Raw genomic sequence first — 23,184 nt, forward strand, 5'->3', positions numbered from 1 at the left:
GATTTATCCTATCTACCTCTATAAATGACTTGCAATATCTACCTATATAAATTACTCTTCCTCCCTCTATACATGATTCATCCCATCTACCTCTATAAATGACTATTAATATCTACCTCTATAAATTACTGTAAGAATCACTGCTATATCTTATTTGTTTTATAGCTAAGTCTTAGGTATATGTACCTTTAAGGGTACGATCCAGATATATACGAGTAGCTGAATTACTTACAAGTGAGTATTATAAAAGTTGTAAGTTTGTGACAGTAGGGTAAACAGCTATTGATAGTAGCAGAAGTTTACCCACTGTCTTAATGTAGCCAAACCTAAATTGTCAATACACAATTGTTTTATGAATAACACTAATTTTGGCATAAGCTTTGATGCTGGTAAGGACTCAGTAAGGTTATCACCTTTACAGGAAATGAAGGAGATCGTAGGTACAGGAAAGTTCAGAGACTATTAGAATCATACCAGGTAAGACAAAATGTATAGGACATGTCAGCTCCGCTTCCTAGATGGTTTACAGCGGAGGCTTTGGCCGTAGCTGATGATGTCACTGAAGCGGAGCGATGTTGCTTAGAATGTACCTGGAGATAATCCTGACAGGCAAGCTCTGTTCCTGTATAGATTGGGGCTAATGCGATCTGGTGCGCTGATTTAGCTGTTACCAAGGTAAGACGAAAGTAGGGATTATTGCCGTAGAGACTGTAGTTGATCAAGGCATAAGATAAATAACAAAGTTGAGCTAGAGTCAGAAGTGTAGCTGTCTGGAGGAGGTTGTAACTTCATTAATCCAGTGAAGTAGAGAAGGTAGGCAGGGAACTTATAGGAAAGGAAGGTTCTTAATTGGTTCTTAAAGGAACAGTAACTGGAAGCAGCAAGGGAACATGACAGAGTCCCCCCACAAAGGAACCACCCCAAGGTTCAAAGGGATGGTCTGTCGGGATGCCTTCTGTGGAAGACAGAAACCAACTTGGGTGCCGAGATATTGGTAGCAGGCTCCCAAGAATCGTCATCATGCCCATAACCCAGCCAGTGGGTGAGATATTCAAGTCGACCCTGTCTTCTCCTGGAATCCAAAATACTGTGAACCTCATAGTCAATATCAGGCATATGGGTCAAGGGAAGAGGAGCGGAGGAATCAACAGAAGAGGTTGAAAGACAAGGCTTAACCAAGGAAACATGAAATGCTGGATGCAACCTATAAGCAGATGGAAGCTGTAAAGTAACGGTAGCAGGGTTGGAGATAGCTACTATGGAGAAAGACCCAATGAACATCCTTACAAGTTTTCTGCTAGGTGCTTGAAGTTTCAGATTTTTCATAGAAAGCCATACTCTCTGTCCGACGGTATAGGTAGGTTGATCTCTATGGCAGAGATTATAATATCTTATGTGTGGCTTGGGTTTGTTTAATATAATTTTCGATTACAGAGAAGTTCTGGGATATTGTATTAACCACATTGTTCATTTGCAGACAAGGAGTGTTATTTCTAGGGAAGAGGTGAAACTGAGGATGCTGACCGTAGTTAATAAAGAAAGGGCTTTGAGCAGTAGTGGAGTTTCTTGCGTTATTATAAGCAAACTCAGTGAGGTAAATGAAGGAAGACCTCGATTCTTGCTGATGGGAACAAAAACAATGAAGATACTGCTCCAGCCATTGATTTGTTCTTTCGGTTTGCCCATTAGTCTGTGAATGGTATGAGGTACTGAGTTTCTAAGTGATCTGTAAGGTCTTGCAAAGCTGTTTCCAAAATCTTGAAGTAAATTGTGACCCCCTGTCACTAACAGAGGTAGGGAGTCCATGAAGGTGTACAATCTCTTTAAGAAACATGTCAGAGGTCTGTCGTGCAGTCTGGACAGATGCAACAGGTATAAAATAGGCCATCTTTGAGAACATGTCAACAACAACAAAAATGCACGTATAAGATGAGGATTTAGGGAGGTCCACTATGAAGTCCATTGACACGTCAGTCAAAGGTCTGTTGGGAACTGGATAGGGATGTAGGAGACCAACAGGTCGCTGTTGAGAGAATTTAGAAGTAGCACAAATTGAACACTGAGTGATGTATTTCTTAACACAGGTTGGTAAGGTAGGCCACCAAAAAGAGCGTTGGAGGAGCTCTGTTGTTTTTTGAACACCAAGATGCCCTGAGAGAGGAGAGCCGTACATGGATTTCAAAACTTCCAGTCTTAGAAGAGGTGGTACATAAAGAAGTCCATTATAGTAGAGAAGGCCATCAGTGTGCATCTGGTTTTGTGGAATCCAATTCTTGGTGGTATTTCAAATCTTGGTGTAGGGTGGTAAGCAATGCTAGAATATTGTGTGCTGATATTAGTGGTAGGAAGAATTTTGTATGAGTGATTTAGAATCTCTTCTAGAAAGGGCATCAGCCTTACCATTCCTATTTCACCGGTCGATAAGTTATAACATACTGGAAGCGTGAGAAATACAAACTCCAATGGAGTTGACATGCAGACAAAGTCCTGTTGGTTTGCAAGTACTGTAGGTTTTTATGATCAGTAATAATGATGATTGGTTGTGATGCACCCTCGAGCAAGTGACGCCAATGATCAAATGAACACTTAATAGCTAAGAGCTCTTTCTCCACGACCGGGTAATTGATCTCTGCGCTAGTCAAAACCCTGGAAAAATATGATACTGGATATAGGGGCTCTTTAAAGATTTCTTTTGTGAAAGTACAGCACCTAAAGCAAAATCTGAGGCATCTACCTCCATAATAAATTGGAGGTTTGTATATGGGAATTGAAGTATTGGTGCTGTGGTAAATTTATTCTTAAGTTGTTCAAAAACTGCATGTGTTTGAGGTGTCCAATGAAATCTATTATCCGATTTGGTTAAGTCAGATAAGGGTTTTGATACGTCAGCAAAGTTCTTAATAAATTTGCGGTAGAAATTGGCAAAGCCTAAAAACCTCTGTACGTCCTTCTTGCATTTGGGAACAGGCCATTGTTTTATTGCGAGGATTTTTGTGTCCTCCATTTTAATACTGATATCAGAGACATGGTAACCTAAGAAGGAGCATTTTTCTAGCTTAGAGTACAAAATATGTTCGCGTAAGCGAGAAAAAACAGTTCTAACATGTGTGATATGTTCTTCCAAATCATGTGAGTAAATTAAGATATCATCTAGCTATACTAAAACAAAAGTGTCTAAGATATCTCTAAAAATATCATTAATTAAATTTTGGAATGTAGCCGGGGCATTACAAAGTCCAAACGGCATGACTGTATATTCAAATAGCCCATAACGGGTTCTGAATCAGTCAGCCATTCGTCACCTGCTCTAATTCTGATGAGATTACAGGCATCTCTGAGGTCCAATTTTGTGACGACCTTTGCACCACGTAATCTCTCGATAAATTCAGGGATCATGGGTAAAGGGTATCTGTTCTTCCTGGTTCTCTTGTTTAACTCCCTGTAATTAATGAATGATGTAGAGGGTCTAATAAAACCTTTGGATAAGTTGTCCTGTATATATTGCTTTACGTGATCTAGCTCAGGTTTAGAGAGGGGGTATATGTGGCCGTAAGGGATAGTGGAACCAAGTAAAAACTCTATCGGGCAATCATATGGTCTGTGGGGAGGAAGAGTCTCAGCATCCTTTTTATTAAAGACATCAGCAAAGTCACTGTAACAAGAAGGAAGAGATAGATCAGAAACAAGAGAAATACTGGATAATGGATAACAATTCTTAGTGCAGTGAGAGGAGTTTAGAGAGATACACATATCATGCCATTCAAATGTGGGTTGATGAGTTTTAAGCCAGGTGATACCAAAAACTATGGGGAACATGGGTGATGTGATGACATCAAAATTAATAATCTCTCTATGTCCGGAGAATGTACTGATTAACAGTGGTATAGTTTGGTGGGAAACAGGGTTCCATCAATAACATTCAGTGAGACAGGGTTAATTTTTGCAAGTGTAGGAATTTTATTGTTTTTTTACAAACTGAAGATCTATAAAATTACCTTATGCACCAGTATCAATTATGTCTTTAGTGTTGACTGTATGATGTTCCCACTGTAGAAACAAAGGTAAAACAAAGTAAGGAGTGTTAGAGGTTTTTGTGGAATTGTTAAGTGTGTGTATATAAGACCTACCTGACTTTTGTTTGAGAAGTGTGGGGCAATTTTTTACTTCATGCTCTTTGGAAGCACAATATAGACATAAATTTTGACTGTGTCTTCTCATCTTCTCTTGAGTACTAAGGGGCCCTTTTATGAATCCAATCTATATTTTCTAAGGATCATTCATGATCCTTAGAAGTAGGGGAGATGGAGGTAATGGATTTCCTTAGCAAAGTGATATTACCAGCCTTCTCCTGTCTACATTCATGTAGGCGTCTGTCGATATTGGTACACAAAACGAACAAATCCTCTCAAGAGTTGGGAATTCCCACTCTGGACAATTCATCCTTTATCTCATCTGTTAAACCTAGACGGAATTGGTTCTTCAAGGAAGGTTCATTCCAGAGTGTATCTTTAGCATGTATTTTAAACTGAGTGATGTAATCCTCGACAGGATTTTTGTGCTGTTTAAGAGATCTTAACATGGTTTCAGCAGTACCCTGTTTAAAGGGATCGCCATACAAGGTTGACATTGCGTTTAAGAAGCTATCCAGTGAATTAAGTATCGGATCTTGTGACTCATAGTATGAGTCTGCCCAGGCACGGGGCTCACCTCTAAGATAAGAAATAACGGTTAACACCTTTAGCCAATCCGTTGACTATGTCTTTGGTTTAAGTTAAAAAAGTAACAAACAGGCATTCTTGAACTCCTTGAATAGAGACCTATTGCCAGAGAATTTGTCTGGTAGGGAGACCTGAGGTTCTGAGTGAGTTTCACTAGAAAGAGGCTTAGCAGTGTACAACTCCCTAACACATGTCTTTACAGTTTTATAGTCAGTTTGTAAATCCCTGATTGTTTGTGTGAGAGTATCCAATCTATAAGTCAGGTAAACCACCTGATATGCTACATCAGCCTGATCCATGTGGCTGGATTAATATGTAAGAATCACTGCTGTATCTAATTTGTATTATAGCTAAGTCTTATATCTGGATTGTACCCTTAAAGGTACATATACCTGAGTAGCTGAATTACTTACAAGTGCGTATTATAAAAGTTGTAAGTTTGTGATAGTAGGGTAAACAGCTATTGATAGTAGCAGAAGTTTACCCACTGTCTTAATGTAGCCAAACTTAAATTGTCAATACACAATTGTTTTATGAATGACACTAATTTTGGCATAAGCTTCGATGCTGGTAGGGACTCAGTAAGGTTATCGCCTTTACAGGAAATTAAGGAGATTGTAGGTACAGGAAAGTTCAGAGACTATTAGAATGATACCAGGTGCACAGTGGAGGCTTTGGCCGTAGCTGATGACGTCACTGAAGCTGAGCAATGTTGCTGATAATGTACCTGGAGATAATCCTGATAGGCAAGCTCCGTTCCTGTATAGATTGGAGCTAATGTGATCTGGTTCGCTGATTTAGCTGTTACCAAGGTTAGATGAAAGTAGGGATTATTGCTGTAGAGACTGTAGTTGATCAAGGCACAAGATAAATAACAAAGTTGAGCTAGAGTCAGAAGTGTAGCTGTCTGGAGGATGTTGTAACTTCATTAATCCAGCGAGGTAGAGAAGGTAGGAGGGGAACTTATAGGAAAGGAAGGTGCTTAATTGGTTCTTAAAGGAACCGTAACTGGAAGCAGCAATGGAGCGTTACAATTACTCTTCCTATGTACCTCTATAAATGATTCTTCCTATGTACCTCTATAAATTAATCTTCCTATCTACCTCTAGAAATGATTCTTCTTATCAACCTCTATAAATAACTCTTCCTATCTACCGCCATAAATAACTATTCCTATCAACCTCTATAAATGACTTTTCCTATGTACCTCTATAAATAAATATTTCTATCTACCTCTATAAATGAATCTTCCTATCTACCTCTATAAAAAACTCTTCCCAACTACCTCTATAAATTACTCTTCCTATCTACCTCTATAAATAACTTTTCCTATCTACCTCTATAAATACTCTTCCTATATATCTCTATAAATTACTCACCCTTCTACCTCTATAAATGGCTCGTCCTATCTTCCTCTATAAATTACTCTTCCTATCTACTTCTATAAATTACTCTTCCTATCTACCTCTATAAATTACTCTTCCTATATACCTCTATAAATGACTCATCCTATCTACCTCTATAAATTACTCTTCCTATCTACCTCTATAAATGACTCGTCCTATCTACCTCTATAAATTACTCTTCCTATAATATACCTCTATAAATTACTCTTCCTATCAACCTCTATAAGTGACTTCCTATCTACCTCTATAAATTACTCTTCCTCCCTCTATACAGGATTCATCCTATCTACCTCTATAAATGTCTTGTAATATCTACCTCTATAAGTGACTCTTCCTATCTACCTCTATAAATGACTCATCCTATCTACCTCTATAAATGAATTGTCCTATGTACCTCTATAAATGACTCTTCCTATCTACCTCTATAAATGAATTGTCCTATGTACCTCTATAAATGACTCTTCCTATCTACCTCTATAAATAAGTCTTCCTATCTACCTCTATAAATGACTTGTCCTATCTACCTCTATAAATGACTTGTCCTATCTACCTCTATAAATAACTCTTCTTATCTACTTTATATATGACTCTTCCTATCTACCTCTATAAATTACTCTAATTTGCCTCTATGATTACCTATCCTAATCAGTGTCACCGATATTTGATTTGAAATCTTCTGTGATCGATACACATTAAAATACCTGTTTTATAGTCTCCCACTATCATATGATTTTACTAACTGTCCTCAATTACTAACTCATCTTAACCTGTTTCTATTGTTGATTCAAGTGTTCACCAGAAATTTACTTGTTCAATCTGCCTATCCTAAATTCTAATATGTTTTTTTTTTTTGTGGTAGCCTCAAACTAATTTGTGAGTGACTCATATTAAAGGGACAGCAAAGTTACCATTAAAGGGACAGTCTAGTCAAAATAAAACTATCCTGATTCAGATAGGACAAGCAATTTTTTTTTTTTTTGCTTTATTTATAAACCAAAACATATTTCAAAAAGCAGAGATAATGCATAATATATTTGTTATTTTAAACAGAAAATTGAAAAAACTAAAGAAACAATAAAGCACAGTATGGCCTAATGGCCGTGAATAATTTATACAATGTTATGCTAATTCTGCTTAACATACATATTTGGGATTATGCTTAATATTATTCAAAATATTGAAATAACTAATTCATTTGTCTCTGAAAATGCCTTGGTTTTTTTTTTTTCCCCCTCCCTATATCATTTCTGTTTTTAACCAGCATAGTGTACAACATAACGAAAAAAAAAAAAAAAAAAAGACAAAAAAACGTATTTTGCACCACGCAGAGCTGATTATCTTTCCATAATACACAAGACAACCAATAGTAAATATTTATAATTTACAAAATTATATCAATGTGTTTCAGCCAGACTAGTTCAGAAAGGAAGAGAAAGGAGAAAGAAATGGACAAGCAATTTTAAACAACTTTCCAATTTACTTTTATCATCAAATTTGCTTTGTTTTCCTGGTATTCTTTTCAATCTGCACACTGATCAGTGTTTATCTCCCTGCAGACTGCACATATGAGGGTCGCAAGGTGCTGAATGGACAGTCTTTCTCTCTGGAGAGTCAGCCTTGCACTCACTGCACCTGTCAGGTGAGAAGCCCTGGATGGTTCCATTATTCCACAAAGCTAACAAAAGGGGTTTCAATATATAGCTAAAAATCCATTTAATCTTGTGTTTACCATTCAAAGTTATAGATGCTTCATAACATGTCTAGAAATGCATATATTTTACTTCAGTTAATTGTATTTGTTAGTGATGTATTGTGGGTTTTTAGAAAAGAATATGCATATTTTAACTGTGCTATCTATGTTTTGTTTACAATTGGTTGTATGGTACAATGATATTGGTAGGGCCGGATATATAATAAGGCAGAGTAGGCATGTGGGGCGACTGTCTCTGCATTTTATGAATACAGATCAGCCGGCAACCTTAACTAAGATGACCACCGGCAGTAAAATTACAGCCCTGTACATGTGTGGCGGCCATCATTGTTGGGGATGACTCTAGTTTAACACATGCGTGTAATCCGGCTTCCCCGCTTTCGCGCAATGCTTGCAAAGATGGTCGCTGCACATGCTGTTATTTCCCTGCCGGCGGCCATCTTAGTTAAGGTTTCCAGCACATCTGTGAACAGTGAGTGGGGGTGCTTCAGATTATGGTGCCTACAGGCACCTGGGCTGTAAATCCGACCCTGGCTATTGGGCTCTAGTCTGAATTAACTATAATTAGCACAACCCTACATTATAATTTATGTTACTGTATTTTGTCAGTAACTTTGTGCACAAGCTTAAAGAGAAATAAAAGAACAACAACAATATGCTCTAACATGCTAGAACATTTTATTATTAAACTATTGCTTGCCGAGAACTGCATCCTTAACCCCTTCAAAGGGGCTAAACACATGGTTAAAAGTAAGCTCCAGACTGGCTTTTCACAGCTGGTAATTGGTGAGTACACACATGTGCTGCTCCGTTTCAGGACCAGTTGTGATTTGCTTTTTATGATTGTCCCTTCAAATCCCTGTGTATTTTTTAAAGAGTCTCATTTTACTGTGATATATTTCTCCCCATGTTATATACGTAAAAAGCAATTACAGAGGTTTCTTTTTTATTGCATTGGGCTTTTCATATACAGAAGTTTGGTCACTGAGTCACTTGAGTCCATGAGCTTGGGTGTCCTGTTATCTTGGCTGTCCCCAGTTAATAATCAGCTAGTGAGAATTGTCCTTCCTTAGGGCGGACAGAACTGACAACTCGGTAAGTTATCACTCTATATTTACCATTCTAAAGACAACAGTGTTACCACAGGCCCTATTTATAGAGCTTGCACAAGACTAAGACTCTTCTCCAGTGTAAGCTGCAGAGAAGACCACAGCTCATCTAAGTTCCAGTGATGGTTTAGCTGTCCAGGCATTTCCAGAAGGATTTTTATACAATGAAGTATAGCTTTTGAAAATATGAGAATTTTCCACCTGGGAGCCTTGTCACAAAGGAGGTTATTATTAGTAGGCTAATCCCAAATGGTTGTGTATAGGCATACATTTTATAATTTACTAGCAAAGCATCCCTAGAGTGAGATGATAAAAACGGTTATGCCTCTGAACTCAAAGAGTAAATGAAATGAAATAATGGATTGAATTAAAACATAACTTTAAATATGAATAAATGAAATAAGATAGAAAGACAGCTTTGCGCAGGTAAGTATCCGGTCAGCTGCCCGCACACACAAACGTTAAAAACACTAGATTTCTGATCAGATTTATTTGAAGATAGAATCAAGGATATTATGTAATCTTGGGAGTAAATACAAAAGTGCTTGGTGTATACTTTGTTGAGTTACTTAAACCCCCTGTAAGATATCATATGATATTGTTAATGTTAACCAAATATTTGCTGCTTGTAATCTTGATAAAAAGGGGAAAAGGACTCAACAGTTCACTGATTGACTTCCAAAATGTGATTAGTGAAGATTGCTATATTTCAACAGAACTCTGGTTAGAGTAAAACACGTAACAAAGTATCAAATGTTACTTGAAGCCTATTGTAATAAGTATATTGTGACAGAGCACTTATTAAATTATAAGCCACAAATGCTGTATATTCCCTGCTTTTCATGAACACCTAACATAAATTGATGGATGAGACCAACTTGTATGTCATAAATATATTCTTTGTCATTATGTAATAGTAATAAAATGAAACCAGGAACACAGGTTCCTATATTGAGGAGCTTCTTTTAGGAACTAGGCAAAAAGATCTACTCCATATATTATAACAGAGAGCACACTTGTTAACGTATAGACATGAAAATGCTATGTGTCACTACTGGTTCACAATTTCACGGATTGTTAGTGTGATCCACTTGATTTCACGGATATATTATTTGCCATTATATCATGATTAACCACAAAGCCCCTACTCGTTCCTATATTATGAGATTACACTTGATAACAGTAAATAGTATGTTAAACAGATTTAATATAGGTATTCAATGTAATAAATATGCACTGATATTTAAAAAATAATAAGCAGGTATCAAAATGCCACAATAGGTTGACCTCTCAGGTCCGATTATATCATAGTACAGGGAATGGTTTTCTAATTTTGTTCTCTCAGTATATTAAGTAACAGATTTTTTTTGGGGTCATAACAATATGATTTGACAGAGTCGCCTCAGTGTATGACATACGATGTTATCATTAACCCTTGTACTATTGGTAGCAACACAGGTTACTTTTCCAGAATGCTTATCATAGCGAGTCACCTAATTGAGATGTAAAGAATAATAAATGTTAGCTGTAACCCCTACAATTCCTTTGGCGGTTCATAAACTGTATATATGTGAATTATGTGGCAGAATCAACTTGCCACTAGGTAAGTAAATCATTAACCGCTATATAGAAACAAACTTGTGCCCATATATATTCTATTATTTACAATGAAACTAGAATACTATTATAAATTCGATAGCACAAGTTGCATATCGACAACAATTAGAAAAGGCCTTAGATTACTGATAACTAACTTCAGAGTCTGTACTTGTATTTTTGATACTATTAAGGATTAAAGCTATTATTTTTAACCAGAAATCAGCAAGTTGAAATAACAACACAGCCCCCTAACGCGGTCACGTTTCACTATCGCTTCCTCCAGAAGGATGGATGGAGTCTGTTATAAATAAGTGGATTCTGCAGTTGGTAATACACAATTGTTCCTTTTTGACATTCAGAACAGCTTTTTATTCTTTGTTTCACTTTATAATGTCTTCTTTTTCAGAAGCTTCTAACAATATAGTAGCAATATATCAGTTTGTTATCAAATTTCTCTAAGATAAAGTAATAAAGTAATTCAGGAATTACCACTCTCATGGATATACCATAAAAAATAAATAAAAAATAAATAAATAAAAGGTTTGGCTCCTGGGGATTGGTCCTTCATTTCAGGCACTTACAATAGTTTTCTGCAGATCTTCATATTGAATTATTTACTGGATGTTATGAGGTGATGCTAAGAGATTGCCTTTTATTTAGTAGTCTGTGAAAAGCACAACTGGGCTAAAAGAGGCTGATCCTAGGTGGTAACTCACCATAGAACAAGCTACTGAGCTGTTGTCCGTTCCTGGTAGAGTGCTTCTCTTTGTATGCAATTGTATTATGACCCTGGGGAGATCTCCCTAAGGATGATGGGGGAAACCAGACATTGGGGCTGATTTACCATTGTGCGGGCAGACATGATCCACTCTACGACCGCTGCTTCTTAACTGAGTGGGTTGGAAGCAGCATCCGCTGCTTTATAAATTGATCCCATGGACTCCTTGCCCGGTGCACTTGGAGGAATATGGCTGCACCTCACAGATGAGGCCCACAAAAGGCCGAAACGATCGTCTGGGGTTGTTATGTTCCTTGTTCATAGGAGAATTGACTGGTATTTCGGGGTCGGACTGACCTTACTTGGCGGAATCAAACTGATATACTTTAGGAAAGTTTTCCTCTGTGAAAAGCACAACTGGGCTAAAAGAGGCTGCTCCTAAGTGGTAACTCACCATAGAACAAGCTACTGAGCTGTTGTTCGTTCCAGGTAGAGCGCTTCTCTCTTTGTATGCTTATTTGTGTGTCTCACTTTTAGAACTTCTCAGTCAATACTTAAGGTTTTCATAAACTATTTCCTTTTTAAGCATTTGAAACATCCAAAACTTTTGGAGTTTTTAACAAGCTATAGGTGCATTGATAGCCGTTCCCTTACCTAGCTTTGTGATTCCTCTACTCCATCTTATTTCAAGACTGTTTTGCTATTTTTTACAAGTAAAGGCAATTTTCTGTCAGTTATTCCTTGTTCTCTCAGTACCTTCACTATCTTTTTGTATCATATTCCTTGTTTGTGAAGTACGATGATCTCTTTTCTTAACTTTTTGGACAATTCTTTTGACTTGTCAATCATGACACCCAACGAACCCCTGAGTGCCACCTCTGTGTGTGTTACTCAACAAAGCCCTAGCCAGTCCAGGTATTTCATGTGTTCTAGCTCAAGCACACCTGGTGCAACAAATGAAGCCATTGATTAGTTGCATCAGGTGTGCTTGAGACAACGCCTGTTTTGCATATTTGTGCTGTTGTGAGGGATTCTATTCAGGTGGTTGAATCATTTTGAGACTGCAGAATTCATTAAAAGTTGCATTTTTCAGTTAAATTTGGGTTAACCAATGTAAGCATTCATTGTGTTGAGCTATTTCATTTGCTTTTGTTTGATTTGTTGATTGCAAACAGCTGAAAGTATGTAAATTTTGACAATACACCTGATTTGCAAAGGGGTTAAATACTTTTAATTACAACTGTACCTAACAGTAGCAAGGGTCTGTGGTAACACTGCAATCTATATAAAGGTAACTTGGAAGTAGTAATTTCTGTCACCATCCAAGGGAGGAGGGGTCTCAATAGGTGATTATTATCCAGTGATAAATGCTTCCAGCAGCACTTGCAAAATAAAATACCCTTTGTTACAGTATTACAGGGTCATACAAAAAATGAAGCAATATTTTGGGCAGCAAGCCCTTAATCATGCATGTCTAATATCAAAAACACTGCACTTTTTAAATAACCCAACAGTTCTCCAACTACCAATCAGTGTCCAGTTGTACGTGCACCATCTAGTGGTCTATCATCTCTTCTGGCAGGCGACTTTCTCTTTTTATATTATCCAGGGATGTACAATATACAAATTGCTGTAATGTTGGTGTTAATTTCTGGTTATTTTTGTCTCTCCAGGAGGGAGAGGTAAATTGTGAAGCCATATTGTGCTCCACTTCCTGTTCTCACCCTTACATCTTTCCTGGGGAATGCTGCTCTACCTGCGAAGGTACTAACGCTTGGCTCACCTTGTGCATTGTCTCTATTTTTGGTTCAATCTTCCATCTTTATACTTAGTTTTTATGGAACAATGTTTGCTTGAGTTGGACACATTCTGATGTATTTTTTCCAGTTCATCCTATATCTTGACAGGGTTTACATAATTGCTGATAATCACATGTTGTAAAATGTTAAAAAAAAAATAATGCTTCATGAAATCCCACATTGAATTTAGTTTAATACACAGTTTACATAAATTTTCATAGCGTTTTACCAGCTTGTGAAAACTTGGTAGGTGATAAGCATAACACTGGCCATTTATTCGTTGCTATAGTATAGTCCTTCTGGATTGGAAGAGACAGAAATTTCCATATTTGTTTATATTTAATACACATATAAACACATAAATAAATATATATGTATATACACATATAAACACATAAATATATATGTATAGAGACACATTAACACAAATATATATGTATATACACATATAAACACATAAATATATATGTATATACACACATTAACACAAATATATACAGTATGTATATACACATATTAACACATAAATATATATGTATATACACATATAAATACATAAATACATATGTATATACACATATAAACACATAAATATATGTATATACACATATTAACACATAAATATATATGTATATACACATATTAACACATAAATATATATGTATATACACACATTAACACAAATATATATGTATATACACATATTAACACATAAATATATATGTATATACACATATAAACACATAAATATATCTGTATATACACATACAAACACATAAATATATATATGTATATACACACATTAACACAAATTTATACAGTATGTATATACACATATTAACACATAAATATATATGTATATACACATATAAACACATAAATATATATGTATATACACATATAAACACATAACTATATATAGATATAAATTTAAAATTTGTGGAAGGGACACATAAAATATCAGGACCTTTCTTAAAATAAGAATAGTAGGAACATTTATTCTGAATTTATATAAATCGTTTCACTCAGCTTCAGCTGAAGTAAAACGTGGTGCAGACCCCTTTAAAATGTATTAATTCCAGACACTATAGAAAAGAAAGCATGGTAGAGCTATATGAGATACCATGACCAAAGTAGGGGATTTCAGCACTCTAGATATTACCCATTAAATCTAAAGTCTTAGATGCATATGACTGTGGGACAATTTCTAATCCAATAAATGAACCGCACATGCAAAGACTTAATCATATGCAGAAAGTTTATTGCAGAATAGCTAAAACAAATATAGCAGCTAGAAAATTGCTCATTAGATCAAACAAATACCACTGCAGTGGGTTTAAATTATGCATATCAAACCTATTAAACATCATCAAAAAACAGAAATGAAAACACGTGCAGCAAACAAAAGTTGGAAGGTCAAAATCTAATATCTCTCACCCTAAATGTTAAACTGGACTAGCATTAACATCGATTACTTCATGATAAAGAAAGCAATGTCCTTTAATCAATGTGTGTCCAGAGATCAAGAGAAAGGGGCTTCAATTCGTTGCAATGTAAACCAACTTTGTAATCCAATAGATGAGACATGGACAGTTCTGCAGTAATAACAATATTTGTTAACCGAGGTAAAAGCGTCCTCTAATGTTAACTTAACTTGAAGATGTACAGATTGATAGCAAAATAACCATTATTCAGTGGTGCAAATTGGAAGTGATAGAGCAGACCTCTTTATAGACAATGCAGCGGCATTCGAGAAACCATATCACAGGGCTGGTAAATAACGGACCGGGACATGAGCCTCAGACATCCTTATCTCACCTATCCCGACAGCCAAACGTATCTCCTTGCTCGTTAGGGACACGGACTATGCAGGTGTGCTCTCCGCCTCTGTGCGTAAACCATATTCAGGCGACTTGATATAACCGCTTGAGTACCGCAAGAACCAGGCTTGCTTCTCCAGTTTGGATTTCCCGGGCAGATCAGATCAGCTGCTTGTACTACAGGTATCTTAGTAGTTGCTTTAAAAGAGTCATTTACCTCGGTTAACAAATATTGTTATTACTGCAGAACTGTCCATGTCTCATCTATTGGATTACAAAGTTGGTTTACATTGCAACGAATTGAAGCCCCTTTCTCTTGATCTCTGGACACACATTGATTAAAGGACATTGCTTTCTTTATCATGAAGTAATCGATGTTAATGCTAGTCCAGTTTAACATTTAGGGTGAGAGATATTAGATTTTGACCTTCCAACTTTTGTTTGCTGCACGTGTTTTCATTTCTGTTTTTTGATGATGTTTAATAGGTTTGATATGCATAATTTAAACCCACTGCAGTGATATTTGTTTGATCTAATGAGCAATTTTCTAGCTGCTATATTTGTTTTAGCTATTCTGCAATAAACTTTCTGCATATGATTAAGTCTTTGCATGTGCGGTTCATTTATTGGATTAGAAATTGTCCCACAGTCATATGCATCTAAGACTTTAGATTTAATGGGTAATATCTAGAGTGCTGAAATCCCCTACTTTGGTCATGGTATCTCATATAGCTCTACCATGCTTTCTTTTCTATAGTGTCTGACATAAATATATATGTATACACATAGAAACACATAACTATATATGTATATACACATATTAATGATACAAGAATGAGAGGACAGGAGCACCGGTAGATGAGAATTGCAGTGTTTATTGTCAAATTATACACATATTAACACATATATATATATATATATATATATATATATATATATATATACATAAATATATATGTGTTTATATGTGTATATACATATATATTTATTTATGTGTTTATATGTGTATATACATATATATTTGTGTTTATATGTGTATATACATATATTTATGTGTTTATATGTGTATATATAAATATTTATTTATGTGTTTATATGTGTATATACATATATATTTTTTGTGTTAATATGTGTATATACATATATATTGATGTGTTTGTATGTGTATATAGATATATATTGTTGTGTTTGTATGTGTATATACATATACTGTATATTGATGTGTTTGTATGTGTATATACATATATATTTATGTGTTAATATGTATATATACATATATATTTATATGTTAATATGTGTATATACATATATATTTATGTGTTTGTATGTGTATATACATATATATTTATGTATATACACATATTAACACACACACACACATATATATATATGTATATATACATATTAACACATAAATATATTAACACATAACTATATATGTATATACACATACAAACACATCAATATGCAGTATATGTATATACACATACAAACACATCAATATATATGTATATACACATATTAACACAAAAAATATATATGTATATACACATATAAACACATAAATAAATATATATGTATATACACATATAAACACATAAATATATGTATATACACATATAAACACAAATATATATGTATATACACATACAAACACATAAATATATATGTATATACACATATAAACACATAACTATATATGTATATAAGCATACATACATATTTATAGTAATAACACAATCCCCATAGACTCCAATGTAAAGGTACTTTTCAGTGTTGTTTTGTTTCTAACACCGACATTCTCTCACTTGTGCAGTTATATTTCATTTTTTTTTAAAAAGATGCTACTATTTTTTTATTTTATACAGAAACACTACACTTTATTTTGGTGGCAATTGGCTGACATTTTTAAAATTAACCAGAGGTCTGACCTCTGGTTAATTTCCGTAGCGCAAATGGCTACCACGAGCTTGCAGTAGCAATAACAGCCACTTGTAATGGCTGGTTATTTAACATCCACCTGTTAAGTTAGTGCTTCAATTTTAATCTAGCCCTTAAAGGGACAGTCTAGTCCAAAACAAACTTTCATTATTCAGATAGGACATGTAATTTTAAACAATTTTCCTATTTACTTCTATCATTAATTATGCTTAGTTTTCTTGGTATTCTTAGTTGAAAGCTAAATCTAGGAGGTTCATATGCTAATTTCTAAGCCCTTGAAGGCCACCTCCTAGCTCAGGACATTTTGGCTGTTTTTCACCACTAGAGGGTGTTAGTTCATGTGTTTCATATAGATAACACTGTGCTCATGCACGTGGAGTTTCTAGGAGCCAGCAGTGATTGACTAAAATGCATGTATTTCAAAAGAACTGAAATAAGGGGCAGTTTGCAGAGGCGTAGATACAAGATAATCACAGAAGTAAAAAGTGTATAAATATAACTGTGTTGGTTATGCAAAACTAGGGAATGGGTAATAAAGGGATTATCTATCTTTTAAAACAATAAATATTCTGGTGTAGACTGTCCCTTTAATGTGATGTACAGCTAACAAGATCTATAAGATATGCAAGAAAGCAAAATCACAACGGCAACATCTAGAAATGGCATTTAGTAATCCCATTCTTAAAACATTTCTTTTTATTTCATAATCACATTTTATTGATTGTCATTTACTTTCATCTTTGTTAACGGTATATTTATTGGCAATCATGTTTTCATGATCTGGATTTAACCGCTGCTCCATCTTTCTTGTTGGCGACCAAGATCCTTTGCTCAGGTTTTTAAAAAAATTACAAGACTCAAAGTATGAACTTTGAATGATCACAATTTACAATATCTAGAATATTGTGTCTCATCTTCTTACAGTAATAGAAACATATTTTACATATTTTTTAAATTGATTCTTTTGAGGAACATTATTTTTATATGTGGTTTTTTTTTAGCCTTTTATGCCTTAAACCTTCTAACTTTCACCATTTACAGTATGAGAATTGTTAAAATCCAGTTATAGAATACGGTATCAGTTGCGCCTACTTTATTCTATGAAATAATTTCCTGCACTGCTCTTCTTAATTTTAGATGAAAATCCCACCAAAACATAAGACCGTGTTTCCTCAATAAATGAAAAAAAATAAATTAAAAATACTTAATTAAAATAATAGTAATAATATACAGTATATATATATATATATGACCAATATTGCTATTAAGCCCTTATACTAAATATAATTAGTGCTCTGTAAACTTGGTACAAATGATTGTTTAGTGCATCCCATTGAGTTCAGTGGGAGCTGATAATAATAAACTGATGCTGCTATTTAGTAAAAAAAAAAAAGTACTATGTAAACAAGCCCTTAATTTACATGTAACAATGTTTGATTGAATGGAACAATCTTTTTTTATCCTTTATCTCATTTTCAACTCCCACTTCTCCACATGATATAATAGTATGTTACCTTTAAAATATGGAACATCCTATATCTCACTTTGTATTTTGTTAAAGGGACATGAAACCCTCTTTCATGATTTAGAAAGAATATGCGATTTTTAATAACTTTCCAAAAGACTTCTATTGTCTAATTTGCTTCATTCATTGACTATCCTTTGCTGAAAAGCAAATATAAATAGGCTCAGTAGCTGCTGGTTGGTTGCTGCACATAGATGCCTCGTATCATTTGGTCACCCATGTGCATTTCTATTTCTTCAACAAAGGATATCTGAAGAATGAAGCAAATTAGATGATAGAAATAAATTAGAATGTTGTTTAAAATTGTATTCTCTAACTGATTCATGAAAATTGGGTTTCGTGTCCCTTTAAGTTTATCAAAAGTGATACCTCACATATTGTTTAACATTTTATAAAAACTGTCCCTTTAATTAACGTACTGTAAGGAATGACAGTAATGATTAAGGTTAAAGTGACATGAAAACCAACATATTTCTTGCATGATACAGATAGAACAGTCAGTTTTAAACAACTTCCCAATTTACTTCTATTGTCAAATTTGCTTCATTCTCTAGGTATCCTTTGTCAAAGGTGCAGTAATGTGCTACTGTGAGCTAGCGAGCACATCTGGTGAACCAATGACAATAGGCTTATATGTGCAGCCACCAATCAGTATCTAGCTCACAGAAGATAACTGCTGCGTCTGAGTCTACATAGTTATGCTTAAATAAATAACACTACAAAAGAATGAAGCAAATTAGATAATAGTTATAGAAGTAAATTGGGAAGTTGTTTAAAATTGTATTCTCTATCTAAGTACATTTATTGAAAAACATTTCCTTAAACATTTCTGTTAAACAGCAACTTGCCAAGGTTCGCATTGTCTAATTACTGTATACATGTTGTTTTTGATAAAGTTTTAAAGTGTTGTTACTAGAAACTTTCTGGATGCTTTTTATTATCACTGATATTTGTTTGTTATTTCTTCATGTCAGAATGTGCCCTTGAAGACCATGTGCTGGAAAACGGATCCTCTTATATACTAAAGACTGATCCGTGTGTTGTGTGTCATTGTTCTGTAAGTACATTCTTTTTTATAAATAAAGTTTTATGTCTCATAGTCTGACCAATTAGTGATCTACGTTGTAGATACAGCTGGATTTGTTAGTCACTAGTTTGTATCATTTCACAAGGGAATATACACTTTTATTTTCAAAGCCCTCTCTCAAAACTGCTACATACTCTCATTTCTTTAAAAAGCTACTAAATAATTTTATTTATATTTTTCTTTAAATACTATTGTTCACTGTAATCATTTAATGTTCATACATTAAATGGTTATAAAACAAATAAAAAGATAATATTATTATTATTATTATTATCTTTTTTTAATGTAAATTACTTTAAATATCAAGAAAAATGGTTCCATGTGAGATCAAATAAATCCTTTTTCTTTCTTTTTGATTTAATTTAATCTCTCATGCTAAGCACTTGCTACATCTGTAGCTGCCTCCTTTGTTAATAAACAACAGCATATTTAATAATAATTTACCTAATGCTGAAGAAAGTTAATTTAAAGAGACAGGATGTTGTAATATAAAATGTTTAGCTATAGTTAAAAAATACTTTGCAATACACTTTATTTTTTCCACCTTTTCCTTAAAGGGACAGTATACACCAATTTTCATATAACTGCATGTAATATACGCTACTATAAAGAATAATATGGACAGATACTGATATAAAAATCCAGTATAAAACCTTATAAAAACGTACTTTCAATCTTCCAGTTTAGCTCTTTTAAATAGGTAGCTGGAACACCCACTGCAAGAGGGAAAAAGCAGACACTCCCCCCTCCCCTTGCATATGAAAAGACTCTTTACACAAACGGGAGCAAGCTGGAGTAGGTATACATCAGTATTCTCCTAAAACTTTGGGGCTTGCTTAGGAGTCCGAAAATCAGAGGAATGGATCATCTACATTTATGCAAAGAAAAATCTAGTGTATAATGTCCCTTTAAGATAACTCTGAAAATTGTGAGTTTTCCCATTCTGAGAATTTGAAGTACGCACTGCAGACCTCTCAAGTCTAACCATGCTACATATTAGTACATAATTATCCTCAGCAGTTGCAATAAGATTAGATAAGCAGTTGCTAACAAAATGACTGCGGCTATACTTCAATAACAAGTCCATATTGGCACTGCCAGTAAAGCAAGTGGTGCTGTGGTGTTTGGTTAATAAAAACTACTATAGCAAACATGGTGTTAAAAAATATTCATTACGTTTTCACTTTCAGCTAATATGTTAATTTACTGCAGGACAAGAGAAAAGTCTTTACTAGGTGGTTTATGTTACTTTCAGCAATAAGAGGGCTATAAGCTATAAGCAGCCCTTACATAGTAGCAAATGATTCCTAAAAACAAAAAGGATTGGGAGAAAAATGGACATCCTCTTTTGTCTTCTCAGTTAAACTTGCACTGTTTGGTTTATTATTCTACAATCCTTTTCCTTTGTTACACCTTTTTCTTTTGAGATCTGGAATATAATTTGCTGCTCTTTCCATCTCTTAAAGTCCATGAAAATTGTTACTACCAATTGTTAAAAAAACCAGAAATACAGCTCAGAACTTGCAGAGCACTACTGGTCCCAAGCGGAAACTGACGCTGACCCAATCAGCAGCGATAGACGTTAAAGCCCAGCAGTGTAACGAGTACTGCTGATTGCCCAGCTGTGTAATGAGTGCTGCTGATTGCCCAGCTGTGTAACAAGTAACAAGTACTGCTGATTGCCCAGCTGTGTAATGAGTGCTGCTGATTGCCCAGCTGTGTAACAAGTAACAAGTACTGCTGATTGCCCAGCTGTGTAATGAGTGCTGCTGATTGCCCAGCTGTGTAACAAGTAACAAGTACTGCTGATTGCCCAGCTGTGTAACAAGCACTGCTGATTACCCAATCAGCAGCGATAGACGTTAAAGCCCAGCTGTGTAACGAGTACTGCTGATTGCCCAGCTGTGTAATGAGTGCTGCTGATTGCCCAGCTGTGTAACAAGTAACAAGTACTGCTGATTGCCCAGCTGTGTAATGAGTGCTGTTGATTGCCCAGCTGTGTAACAAGTAACAAGTACTGCTGATTGCCCAGCTGTGTAATGAGTACTGCTGATTGTCCAACTGTGTAACGAGTACTGCTGATTGTCCAGCTGTGTAACGAGTACTGCTGATTGTCCAGCTGTGTAACGAGTACCTGCTGTTTGCCCAGCTGTGTAATAAGTACTGCTGATTGTCCAGCTGTGTAATGAGTGCTGCTGATTGTCCAGCTGTGTATTGAGTGCTGCTGATTGTCCAGCTGTGTAATGAGTGCTGCTGATGGCCCAGATGTGTAACAAGTACTGTTGATTGCCCAGCTGTGTAACAAGTACTGCTGATTGCCCAGCTGTGTAATGAGTGCTGCTGATTGCCCAGCTGTGTAATGAGTGCTGCTGATTGCCCAGCTGTGTAACGAGTACTGCTGATTGCCCAGCTGTGTAACGAGTACTGCTGATTGCCCAGCTGTGTAACGAGTACTGCTGATTGCCCAGCTGTGTAACGAGTACTGCTGATTGCCCCGCTGTGTAACAAGTACTGCTGATTGCCCCGCTGTGTAACAAGTACTGCTGATTGCCCAGCTGTGTAACAAGTGCTGCTGATTGCCCCGCTGTGTAACAAGTGCTGCTGATTGCCCAGCTGTGTAACAAGTGCTGCTGATTGCCCCCCTGTGTAACGAGCGCTGCTGATTGCCCCGCTGTGTAACAAGTGCTGCTGATTGCCCCGCTGTGTAACAAGTGCTGCTGATTGCCCCGCTGTGTAACAAGTGCTGCTGATTGCCCAGCTGTGTAACAAGTGCTGCTGATTGCCCAGCTGTGTAACAAGTACTGCTGATTGCCCAGCTGTGTAACAAGTACTGCTGATTGCCCAGCTGTGTAACAAGTACTGCTGATTGCCCAGCTGTGTAACGAGTACTGCTGATTGCCCAGCTGTGTAACGAGTGCTGCTGATTGCCCAGCTGTGTAACAAGTACTGCTGATTGCCCAGCTGTGTAACAAGTACTGCTGATTGCCCAGCTGTGTATTGAGTGCTGCTGATTGCCCAGCTGTGTAACAAGTACTGCTGATTGCCCAGCTGTGTATTGAGTGCTGCTGATTGCCCAGCTGTGTAACAAGTACTGCTGATTGCCCAGCTGTGTATTGAGTGCTGCTGATTGCCCAGCTGTGTAACAAGTACTGCTGATTGCCCAGCTGTGTATTGAGTGCTGCTGATTGCCCAGCTGTGTAACAAGTACTGCTGATTGCCCAGCTGTGTATTGAGTGCTGCTGATTGCCCAGCTGTGTAACAAGTACTGCTGATTGCCCAGCTGTGTAATGAGTACTGCTGATTGCCCAGCTGTGTAACAAGTACTGCTGATTGCCCAGCTGTGTAATGAGTACTGCTGATTGCCCAGCTGTGTAACAAGTACTGCTGATTGCCCAGCTGTGTAACGAGTGCTGCTGATTGCCCAGCTGTGTAACGAGTACTGCTGATTGCATTAGAGGCAGTTTCTTCTCTGTACTTGCTGTGCTCTATGGGTAATAATTAGGGATGGGTGTGGTGAGAAAAAAAGAGCCCTGGGTAGCTAATACCAAGATAGAGAAAAAGGGTTTATGTATAACCTTTTTTTTATATTATCAGATATACAGTATATATATATATACAAACACAAGATGTATAGGGATGGTGCAGTGAGAGCAAGGTGAATTATAACATGACCTATGTTCAAACAATAAATGCAACAATAGTATTGTACATAAATATGAATGGTAGAAATGTAATAATATAGGACACAATT

General features: G+C 35.8%; 1 protein-coding gene across 1 annotated transcript in view; it reads left to right on the forward strand.

The window, feature by feature from the left end:
- VWCE (von Willebrand factor C and EGF domains) overlaps positions 1-23,184 on the forward strand; it is a 282,410-nt gene that overhangs the window by 210,524 nt on the left and 48,702 nt on the right. The window contains exons 22-24 of the mRNA XM_053720451.1: positions 7,681-7,763; positions 12,935-13,025; positions 19,321-19,403. Of these exons, the coding sequence (XP_053576426.1) occupies positions 7,681-7,763; positions 12,935-13,025; positions 19,321-19,403 (257 nt within the window). The remainder of the gene's footprint in view (positions 1-7,680; positions 7,764-12,934; positions 13,026-19,320; positions 19,404-23,184) is intronic.

This window comes from Bombina bombina, chromosome 7, assembly GCF_027579735.1.
Source record: "Bombina bombina isolate aBomBom1 chromosome 7, aBomBom1.pri, whole genome shotgun sequence".
NCBI lineage: Eukaryota > Metazoa > Chordata > Amphibia > Anura > Bombinatoridae > Bombina > Bombina bombina.